Here is a 12620-nt window from a genome sequence, read left to right as displayed (position 1 = left end):
AGACAAACGAGAACGGAGCTTTTTCAGCGAAAAGCTCTCACAGTGCACGCAGATTGCCCCCTCGAGGACATCGCGTGCGTGCTCCTCGCCCAAACAATCAACGCATAGATCGTGTGAATCATCGGGTGTCAGAAACCGCTGACACGGATGTACACACTTTCGAAATGCTCCGCTAGTGTTCGCCATAGTAGGAAAAGAAAAAGCTTTAAACAGAACGGTCAGTGAAGATGAAGAAAGTGATGATGTGCGCTACCGGTGCCTATTTTGTACTAGTTGCAACGGTAGTGACGTCATGGCTGTCGCCGGCCAAACAAGTTGGTGTTTTTTCAATGTAGGCTTCAGACACGGGTCACGACGAGGCGTTCCCCATAGCGACCCCTAGAGGACGCAGTTCGAAGTTCCACAAAAGAGAACTTCCTCTTCAGGAACTCGAGCTGCGTCGAGAAAAGCTAGGGGAACGCCGTTCAGCGTGACGGGCTCTGAATTTCGTGTGTAATCAGACCAATAGATGGGCGAGACGTCATGGCGGGTGACGTAATGACCAGGAGGCTATAAAAGCATGTGCGGTGAGACCAGCGTCGCGGCGGGTTGGTCCACGCCCCTTACCTTTGTTAGGTTTTATGGCCTAGACTTACGAGCCACTCCTGGCTCTTCTGTCCTCTCGCCGTAGCTGTGCAGTCTTCCACACTCGGCAGAGACTTAGAAGTCTGGCGGCGTGGGCATTCTCGTTCCCCTAGCGTTTCTCGACGCAGCTCGAGTTCCTGAAGAGGAACGCCTCAGGTTACGTATGTAACCCTAGTTCCTCGAGGGAACGAGACGCTGCGTCTCGGTGCCAGCCTTCCGGCGTCCCTGCCAGCGCTTGCTTCACTCCCTGAGCTGACGCTGGTCTCACCGCACGTGCTTTTATAGCCTCCTGGTCATTACGTCACCCGCCGTGACGTCTCGCCCATCTATTGGTCTGATTACACACGAAATTCAGAGCCCATCACGCTGAACGGCGTTCCCCTAGCGTTTCTCGACGCAGCGTCTCGTTCCCTCGAGGAACTAGGGTTACATACGTAACCTGAGGCGTTCTTTGATACCACAGCAAATACTACTAGATTATCTAAGAAAGTTTAAACATGATTAAAGATTAAACAGCCAGTAAAAATAAGAACAAATACACAAATTACAAGCATAGATAAATACAACAGAATATGTTACAAATAAAATAAGGTTGGTAGCATTCAAATACAGAAATTTAATAATTAGGGAAAATAACACTGCATAGTGTTCACTGTATAAATTAAATATAAATTTTATCACAGCTGTTTTGTTGTTTGATGATCATTAATGACAGCAGCAGTATTTATAGGCCGCTGTCCATTTAAGACCTGATGCACGGATCCGATATAATGATACACTTCACATCCGATTTCTTTCTCAGCTGACTGCGTTTACCTGAATGATTGTCGAGATGGGTATTTTGTCATAATTTTATATGTACATGTCTGTTCAGAGGATTCAGAAGAGGATTCAGTTCGGTGTTCGCACGCCATCTGAAACGTGTGTGTGTGCTTCATGTGTGTGCGGCTGTGCGCGAAGAGTACGAATCGAGTTCCCTTTCGCCTTTTCTCTCTTGAGTTGTTTAAAATTCGCTTGCTTGTGTAAATACAAACAAATGATAAACTTATACTCTATTATGGTTAAATTTTGCAATTAAACCGAGGATCACATGCGTGCCGAACCGTGGGGCTTGGTCCGTACGGATCACGGATCAACTACGATCCGTTTAACCACTATGTATTACAGGACTCAGGATGGTGTTTGTGGTTAATGGAGGACAGAACAAGGGGAGAGAGAGAGCAAAAAAGTGATGCAAGTGTCTAAAACTGTGAGTGAGAAAAATCTCTTTTCCTCCATGCCTGACACCATCAGGATGACAAAGGTCTTTCTGACCCATTTTATCTGGAAGCCCGTAACTAATTTTCTTTTCAAAGGTTGGCCGCAATGTTCAGGAAGCAAATAATACAGCACAAACCTGGAAAAAATGAGTGACATTTCATGTTGTGGATGAAAACATGTTAGTTTTAATCTGAACTTGTTTTGTCAAATCACTGCCTAATTTGAAGGCAACCATGGGCCAGCAAGAAGTCTTGTGGCACGACTTGTGGTTTTGTCTCCATCTTCGTCTCTCTCAGTGCATTGAATCCAGATCCATCAGTCAGGTGACTGACAAATGTGTTTCCATGGAGATGGTGTTTAGGTAAACACAGATAGCACCAGCACACCAAAGGACATCGGCAGAAAAAACAGATGTCAAGTGGGAATTTTAGTTGTGTGGTGTCGAAGTCAATGTGAATTCCCATTCATGACCCATTTTAATTCTGTAATATGATATTTTCCAAGTGAAATGGGATATTCAACAAGAAAATACAAGTAGAGTCTGACTAGATTGTTTACTTCAGTATTTGGTTAGACGATAAAAAGTGAATGCTGCACATCAAAATGAAATCATTTAAAATAAAACATAAATATAAGATTAAATAAAACAAATGTAAGAGGAAATACTACAATTTCTAAAACTATAACTGAAATAAAATAAAGCTAAATATAAATAGAAAAAAAATAAATAAAAAAGACTAAAGTACATAACAAAATGACTAAAACTTATAGAAGATTAATAAATATTAATAAATAGCATACAGTATAAACAATACTAAAATAACACAGTTTGCTAAAACAGCCATTTTGGCTATTGGTTATTGTCCAGTAGTCTGATGTCAAGTCTATTGTCCAGTCTAAGTGATGTCAGCAGGAAAAGCAATTTGTTGCAGAAGAAGATAAAGTTACGAGACAAACATATTTTTCTTTGAATTAACACACAATGATGGAACACATTCACAAGTAGACCTTGCATTTAAATTTTGATTTCATGTTCACTTTAAGATGAATGTGAAAATGAAATTTGTGTTGTAATCCACTATGATGTGTGGAATATATTGTATAAATGTAACCATCTGGTTAGTGAGGTACCATCCCTTGTAATGAGTGTTATTTACAGCAATAATTCAGTGCTGGTAATAAAATCAGTATGAATGAAAACTGAATCCCTGAAGTGTAAGGTCTGAATAATGCACCTCTGGATAAAATGTCAAGAATGTGTGTGCACAATATTTGTTAGGGGTGTAACAATATTCAAACGTGCAGAAACGTGTGCGGAACAAATCTGTCATATATGCTACATAAAATTATAATGAGAGCACGACTGTAAAAGAATATGCCATGTTTCAGCGTGTTGTTATATCTTCATGACTAGCACAGTCAAGTTCGCTTGTGCAGCCACTCACAGCCTTTTGTGGAACTGTAATTTGCAATATTTTGTTACATAACATTATAATGAGAACACTATTTTAATAACAATTTTTTTAGTTTAGTTGCCGTGTTTCTACACATTGTTGCGTGAAGTACGCATCCACAACAGGAGTTCCATATTCGGAAAAGCACACTCTTAAAAATAAAGGTGCTTCACAATGCCATAGAAGAACCTTTTTGTCTAAATGGTTCCATAAAGAACCTTTAACATCTGAAGAACCTTTCTGTTTCACAAAAGGTTCTTTGTGGCGAAAGAAGGTTCTTCAGATTATAAAAAGGTAAGAAAGAGATGGTTCTTTAAAGAACCTTTGACTGAATGGTTCTTTGTGGAACCAAAAATGGTTCTTCTATGGCATCGCTTGAAGAACCTTTTGAAGCATCTTTATTTTTAAGAGTGCACAGACACGTTAACTTGTGCATTCGGGTCATTTTGTGCAGATATACAGTAGTGTGATAAAGTGTTGGCCCCCTTCCTGATTTCTTATTTTTTTGCATGTTTGTCACACTTTAATGCTTCAGATCATCAAACAGATTTAAATATTAGTCAAAGATAACACAAGTAAACACAACATGCAGTTTTTAAATGAAGGTTTTTATTATTAAGGGAAAACAAAATCCAAAACTACATAGCCCTGTGTGAAGAAGTGTTTGCCCCCCTGTTAAAACTGTGGTTTATCTCACCTGAGTTCAATTTCTCTAGCCACACCCAGGCCTGATTACTGTCACACCTGTTCGCAATCAAGAAATCTCTTAAATAGGACCTGCCTGACAAAGTGAAGTAGACCAAAAGATCCTCAAAAGCTAGACATCATGCCGCGATCCAAAGAAATTCAGAAACAAGTGAGAAAAAAATTGCAATCTATCAGTCTGGAAAAGGTTATAAAGTGGGGCAAATACTTTTTCACACAGGGCCATGTAGTTTTGGATTTTGTTTTCCCTTAATAATACAAACCTTCATTTAAAAACTGCATGTTGTGTTCACTTGTGTTATCTTTTACTAATATTTAAATTTGTTTGATGATCTGAAACATTAAAGTGTGACAAACATGCAAAAAAATAAGAAATCAGGAAGGGGGCCAACACTTTTTCACACCACTGTAAGTTGTAATATTAAGGTTATGTATTATAAATAATGAAGTGTATCCTATATGATATAAATCTGATGAGTTAAATCCCGTTGATTAAAAACCCGCTATCAAAGTGATTAATCTTCAGAATATTATTAACTATGACTAGGACTGTCATATACATAACGTTATACTGAGAGCACAAATGTAAAAAATGTTGTGAATTCTTAGGGTTTTCAGCGTGTTGTTACAAAAAGCGCATCCACAGAAGGACACAAGTTCACTTGTGCTTGACTTTGTGCAATATAGCCTGAATTTCACTGCGGGCATTGTGCATAATTCTACACATTCCCGCAGGTTTCGTAATTATAAAGCGGGAAATTCCCGCAAATATTTATGCACAATAATTTCACAAACAGTGAGTGATTGGGATTGAATGGTACCACGTCTCTCACAAATATAGTCTCACATCCATAATATCCACATTGAGTTTGCTCTGAAAGTGAGCTGCAATACAAGACAAGCGCGTGTTACAGACAGTTGACGGAATTGTCACTTGCACGTCATTTTAAGTCATACCAATTTAATCATTCAGGCGATTTTAGCCCATAAAGTAGTCGCGCATTCTCTGAGAGACTGTCTTCAATGCACTCTCAGCCAAAGCGTGCAAAGTCGCCTCTCAAAGCTCATGACTATTTGATTAAAATCATTGCCTTGTTGTCCGGCTGTTCCATTTTATTTATCCATTGCACATGTATTTTTATATGTAGCCTAAGAAATATTGTCCAATGACTTCTTTGCATTATTTAGGCATTATTTTATTTTATTAAACCATTTTAAGGCAATAGATTTTTGGGTAACACTTTACAAAGCAACAATTTTTAAAGTCTCATTTGTTAATGCATTAATTAACTTTAACAGAGAGCAATTATTACTGTTGTTGTTGTTGGTATTATTATTATGTTAAAGTGTTCTTTAGCATTGCTGGTGCCATGCCATGAACCCTACCCCCACAGCAAACAGAACCAAACCGAACCGAACCGTGGCTCCAAAACTGTGATATGAACCAAACCGTGGCATTGGTATATCGTTACACCCCTAATATTTGCCAAATCAATTCCTACAGTCTCATGTCTCACTTAATGAGATGATTTTCAGTGTCTGGTATAACATCTGCGTCTTATTGTGAACAATTCATCAGAGCATGATATTCCGAAGAAAAAACAAATGTTTATCTTTGTCATTTTTAATCAAAATGCAATAATGTTCTCTTCATCTGAAACAACTTTCCTTTTCAGCTTACATCATCATCTAGACAAAGTAATACCAAATACCTATTTATTCATAATTTTAGGCTACTATTTTAGGTACAGTAATACAACTTTTTTTAAATCTCATCACTAGTTAACAGTGCACAATAATTTAATGTTGGTTAGTATTAATTTAATAAAAAAATCAGCAAGTAAAAATAAATAAATGGAACACTTTGGGATGCTGTAGGGTGAACTTGACCTTTAACCTCCACATCCACACCACTATCTCAGTTCTCAGCAGTTAAGAAGCTCAAATAAATCTGGCCTGATTCCTGAGGCAAAAATTTCATCATCTCCACAACTGACTGCAAACTCAGATTCAGGTCTGGCTCCACTTTCCACCAACCGATGAATTCCCGACGGATGAAAAACCTGCCCTAAATGTTTTCTCTTTGAATATTCTCCTTCACTGTGAAAAATGTTCCATTACAAAAGTAAAATGGCTTGCAAATGCCATTTTCTTTTGACTTCAGATGTGTTTATATGGGCTGATAGAAAGGATATATAATTGGATGGAGAGAGTGGAGAGCGTACCTAAATTGCTGAATTCCAAAATGGCCACCATGGCAACGCTCCCACTTTCCCTCTTTTGTTAACGCACTAACTTCTCGTTATTCATGAGATGATGTGGCGAGTGTGCATAAGAGCGAGACAGAGAGGCTGAGAAACATTCAGCACTTGACACGTCTGATGGGAAGTAATGACTGACTGCATTAACACCACAGGGCTGAGAGGGAAGGCGGCTCTTGACCTAAACGTATTCCTCTGCAGATCTGAGCGTGCATTTACACACACACACACTGTCTATCCTAAAATACAGATTAGAACACACACATATGCAATACGTGTGCTTTCTACATATGCTGTGTACATGAAAATGTGCTGTAATATATGTGTGCCTGCAAGTGTGGGTGTTTGGTACCTCGTTGATGAGAAACTGCAGTTGGAGAACTGCCGCCCCACTCTCATGCTGGCAATGACAGTCCACTCCCGGCCGTCCCAGACTGATGACATCAGAGCGTTAAGGAAAAGAGGACAGTCATTTACAATGAAACTTTAATGCTTCAAGGTTGTACTTTCAACACTTTCAATACAGCATTAAAAGCTGGATTAAACGGACAGACAGCATAGCGACCCAAGTAAAAACTGTCTGAAAGACAACGGATGAAGTTTGAAAGCTCTAAAAAACTCAAACTTAGTTTGGTGTGTGTAACAGAAAGAGAGAGAGAGAGAGCAAATCTATGCCACAAGCTAATGGACTCATAAAGTGACATTAACTCCAAAATCAGCTCCTTACACTGTTTTAAACAGATCTTCCTATAGGAATGTGATTAATGATTTATCTCAACTGTCCACACACACACACACACACACACACACACACACACACACACACACACACACACACACACAGCTATCGATCACAAGACATTTTTCTCTCCTCTTATCTAAACGTGTGTACACACAGCTGTGTCTGATCACTACATAAGACAGTAAAGACAGTAAAATACTGTAATAACAAAGGAGGAAAATGCTTTCATGACAAGGTCAAACTCAACCAGAAGTGTTTTATATAAATATCCACCTATATATTGTATATATTTTCTATTCATCAAAGAATCCTGAAATAAAAATGTAAAAAAGTTTCCACAATAATAAACTGTTCTCAACATTGAAAATAATAAGAAATGCTTCTTGAGCTCCAAATCAGCATATTTTTAATAAATAAAAGCCTATAGTAATGGCTAAAATATACATTTAAAATTAAAATTAAAAATTACAATTAACATTTAAAAAATATTTTACCATATTACTGTTTTTACTGTATTTTTCGTCAAAAAAATCCAGACTTGGTGAGCATAAGAGACTTCTTTTTTAAAAATATTTTTAAAACATACTGACCCCAAACTTAAAAAAAAAATAGAGTATATCTATTATAACCCGCAAGGCTTATTGCAGGCCTAGACCTAAACCACAGATATAAATGCACAGTTACAATCTAGGTGACAACAAACAAGCTTGCAGTCTTGCATACATCAAACAGTTAACAAGCCAAGTTATATAAAAAAAATGTGTTATGATCCTTGTTTTCACTCTGAGAGCTCCCAGGCTAAAAACCTGACAGTGTATAAAAATTTTACAATACTAACTTCCTTTAAATTGTACGAACTCTCTCCAAAACATTACTGTCCAGAGACATGTCAATGTACCCGAACATGCAAAATGATTGACAGGCAGAGAGGCACCTCCAGGGTTTTTTTTTTTTGGGTATCATGGGTGGGCTCAGATTTTTTTTTTTTTTTTTTAGGGCTGTCACAGAGGCAGGTGTGATTTCGCAGCACTATCTAATATATTTCTGTTTTATCTGTCAGGTAGCAGGGTTATTTTATGTATGTTATACAGCAGCTTTAAACAACAAGTTCCCCAGACCATTAAACACAACAGAGCAATCAAACGGTCAAACCTGCACTTTTATTTGTCTGTCTGTCCCGGCTGATGCTCACCTGATCACACAATCAAAAGTTCAAACTGTACACTGAAGGAAAAATACAGAATGTTCAAGAATAAACCCCTACAATCAATAATAAAACATCTAGTGATTTTACAATGACAGTGGTTATTGATGATGGACACACAGGAAAGGATTGCCGTTACAGCAAGTGTGTGAGTGAGTGAGTGAGTGAGTGAGTGTGTGTGTTTTGAGGGGGATCAGTAATAGGTATAATTGTTCTGCATACTTGATTGGATCTTAACTGAGCTAAGTTAAATTGTGTTGACAAACATGGGCATTCAACCCACATGTTCAGGAATCAAGATGTTCAGTAGTGTCTGGGATGGAAATCACCACTGAACACACACAGACCAGTGCACACACTTGTCCAGATTAAACCATGTGCTTTATATATGGACTGCACAAATGGCTTGCTAATAAGATGAACATCCACTTGCAGATAAACCACAGGCTCAACACAGCTACAGAGCCTCTGTAAAACCACTTTACAGATTTCCTACAATCAATAATAAAACATCTAGTGATTTTACAATGACAGTGGTTATTGATGATGGACACACAGGAAAGGATTGCCGTTACAGCAAGTGTGTGAGTGAGTGAGTGAGTGAGTGAGTGTGTGTGTTTTGAGGGGGATCAGTAATAGGTATAATTGTTCTGCATACTTGATTGGATCTTAACTGAGCTAAGTTAAATTGTGTTGACAAACATGGGCATTCAACCCACATGTTCAGGAATCAAGATGTTCAGTAGTGTCTGGGATGGAAATCACCACTGAACACACACAGACCAGTGCACACACTTGTCCAGATGAAACCATGTGCTTTATATATGGACTGCACAAATGGCTTGCTAATAAGATGAACATCCACTTGCAGATAAACCACAGGCTCAACACAGCTACAGAGCCTCTGTAAAACCACTTTACAGATTATTTTCCCCTGTACACCACTAAGTATTTTTAACCTAGTTTCTGAAGATTCTATAACGCCTTGGCTATATTTGTGTATTTGACAGATGTAGATTTCCAATGATTTGGTTGTATTTTAATGAAAACATTGCATTTAATGCAATGTATTAACATTAATGTCAATGTATCTGTCTGTTAGCTTTTTATGACGTCCATCATTTTTATCAGCTTACTGTTAGCTTACCTACTTCTAATGTACACAATTTAAAATGTATGTTAAGGCTTTAACCCTACTGTATCATATTCTATGCACACATTTCTAAGGCCTCTAAATCATCAACATGATCTTTTCTGGAAAACAATCTACTATACATGTCATCTGTTATCGTACGGATAAATTTTAGCAAGTAAAAGGTATTTTGGTATTTCATTATATATACGTATAGCATTTTATATAAGTAGTTTGCTATAATGTTATAAAGATTTCATTGATTTACATTATAAGCTAACATAATTTAATCTTACTTTTTGGCCATATAAACAGCAACTGCACCAAATTACTTATTTTGCTCAGTTTGGGCCTTTCAATAAAACTATAGGATGCTTTATCCCCCCTCTTTGGATGTGAGGTCCATATTCTCTTATATCACACTATATGAGCCATTTAAGACTGATGTATCAAATAATGCCTTTTTACAGGGTTAAAATACCAGTCTGACAAGCTAACAGCAATCAAATAAAGAAACACAATTCACATAGTACTGTCAATAAAATCCATATGACCATATACATGTAGATGATTGAGCTGCTTATTTCTGCTTATAGGGATAGTTCACCCAAAAATGAACATTTAGTCATTATTTTCTCATCATCATATTGCTCCAAACCTGTTGATTGTCAGTGATGATGACTGTCATTCTATACTGCTAAACTTTTTGTGTACTAAAGAAGAAAGTCATACAGGTTTGGAACAACATGAGGGTAAATGTTGACCGAACTTTCATTTTTGGATGATCTATTCCTTTACAGCTACAGCCAAGGCTTTACGAAGTTCAAAACGACCACTGAGAGATGTTTGGTGGTGAATAGATCATTAGATTGATGTTTCCATTGTGAAACAAGGCTGAAAAGAAAGATACATGATCGATGGAGGAAGAGGAGAAAGATGGAGTTAGGAGATTATGAATAGAAAGACTGGTGACTCAGACCCTTAAAAGACAGGGTGGAGGAGCAGAGGTGAAACCTAGAGTGTCAGTGAGACAGGAGGTGAAAGAGAGAGATGAGTCAGAGAAAGAGAGAGAGACTTCAGCAGGTTTGAAGTGGTGACTCAGATTGGGTAGGAGAGAGAGTTTGAACGGAAAAGTTTAAATCTAATGATGTCCATGTCATAAAAGCAACAAACACGTACACATGTAAGGTGAAGTTTCATGACTCATGCTGGATTTGTGCAATTTATACACTCATTATATATAGATTTTCCCTTCATTTATCAACATTAATTTCGCTGTCATATTTTCCTACATTATTTCCACTGTTCTCAGCTTCACCTGCACACATTAAAAAAATCTCAGTCTCTGCTTCATTGAAAATCCCATTTTTCAAGTTTTGTGGCTTTTAATCCATGTCTTTTAACTTTGTGATCAACTACACGCTAGCTCTGATAAATTAGCTAGCATATTGTATGCACACATATTTGACATTTTCTCTCTTTCTTTTCATAAAAAAAAAGTTTATGAAAATCATGTCTATTAAAATACCTAATATCTATGTTCATTGTCTGTAATAACGTATCCCATTCTGCCTATGATATTTTACAAACCATTACCATAAAATTATTATTATTTTTGTAATGATAATTTTACACTGAAGGCAAGCATTGTAACAATTGCAGAAAATTCAGCTGTGCAATCACAGGAATAAATAACATTTTAAAATCTATAAAAATACAAAAAATGTATTTTTAATTGTAAAACTATTTAACAATATTACTGTTTTTTTATATTACTGTGCTGAGGACCCATTCACAGTGATAAAAACACATTGTTAGATTTCCTAAAGAGCTACAGACTGCCTCCGCTGATATAAAGAGAAAATTATGTTTATGAACAATATGACAATTTACTGAGCATTCACAGCATGAGAAATGGATCAGTCAAAAGGGGTAGCATTATTGACGGAATAATTGCATGCAAGATGGATTTGCAGAGAGGGAGAGAATCTGTCTAAACCATTCTCTCATGAAAACCTCCGGGGGGGGGGGGGGGGGGTGGGGGTATGGGGGGGAGACTTGCGCTAGAAAGTAGCAAAGCACATTTCATTTGTTTTCCTTCTCTTCTGCAAACATCTCTTTCCAATGTTGCTAATTAAAAACACTGGCGTTACTGTAGCCATGCTAAATTATGGAGCAAGCTGTTTTCAGCGGGTATCCCCCAGTCAAATGTGTGAATGTCTGTGAGTATGTGAAAGAGAGATTTTATGACAGTCACTGTGAGTCTGATTGCGTCTGGTGACATTTCACTGGTGTTTAAGCTGTCAGTCAGTGCTCAAACAATCAATCAAAACACAAACAAAAACACTGCTAAATCTGAGAGTTCATTATCATGTTCTTCACTTCATCATTTGCTTTAGGAAATGTGGAACATACCATACAAGAAAGAAAATATAATGTAATGTAAAATATAATAATTTGATAAAAACAGAGAGACTTTTAAGACTTTTGCTTAAGCATCCTGCCTCTTAGATATTTCTCTTTAGAAAAAGGCTCCAGAAATCTCACGTGTCAGAGTTTCAGAAGACATCTCAACAGCCTATGTTCGGATTTGCCACGATGAAGTCTGCAATCAAAGTCAGATACCTCAATATGAAGGACTAAAGACTAAGACTAAATGATCTAAGATATGCTATTCACACTCATTTTACAGCCCAAAACTCTCTTTCATGTCAACATCTGTGACTTGTATCTCTTTTAGAGAATGTTAGTAGAAATAAATGAGACAAATGTGATTGTTATTTAAATGAATATGAATTGAGAACTCATTAGCAATGAAAGAGTCACAAAACTTTCGTCTGGATTATTTTACTAGCTGTGACAGGTGGGATTGACGTAGGATTATGTGAAGGGTCAGGATTAGGCTGTCAAAAATCATTTTCATATGTGAAAAAGCTTGAGCTCTAAAAATAGAAAGTATATTCAGCTTCTTTACTCAAACATTTTTTTTCCTGTTATGTAAACAGATATGAGCCCAGTTACCTTTTGAAATCAATTAGATGTGCAGAAGAGAAAAAGCCATAGGGTTTGTGTGTGTAGGTGTTGACGTGATATCTCAGCTCCACACTAATATAGTCATCATGGGGGAAAGATGATTGTTGTAAATTAACCCACCATGATGGTGATATTATGCAAATTTTACCTTGCTGACTTCTCTCATATGGCTGTGCATGCATGTGCACCTGCATGTGTGTCTTCT

The 12620-nt window shown here is 37.3% G+C and overlaps 1 protein-coding gene across 1 annotated transcript in view; it reads right to left on the bottom strand.

The window, feature by feature from the left end:
• The window catches only part of stxbp5l (syntaxin binding protein 5L), a 178515-nt gene that overhangs the window by 98848 nt on the left and 67047 nt on the right, over positions 1–12620 (bottom strand). The window contains exon 3 of the mRNA XM_016289454.1: positions 6657–6738. Within this exon, the coding sequence (XP_016144940.1) occupies positions 6657–6738 (82 nt within the window). The remainder of the gene's footprint in view (positions 1–6656; positions 6739–12620) is intronic.

This window comes from Sinocyclocheilus grahami, unplaced genomic scaffold (genome assembly GCF_001515645.1).
Source record: "Sinocyclocheilus grahami isolate Dianchi unplaced genomic scaffold, SAMN03320097.WGS_v1.1 scaffold246.1, whole genome shotgun sequence".
Taxonomy (NCBI): domain Eukaryota; kingdom Metazoa; phylum Chordata; class Actinopteri; order Cypriniformes; family Cyprinidae; genus Sinocyclocheilus; species Sinocyclocheilus grahami.
This window is presented reverse-complemented; position numbering and strand designations above follow the sequence as displayed.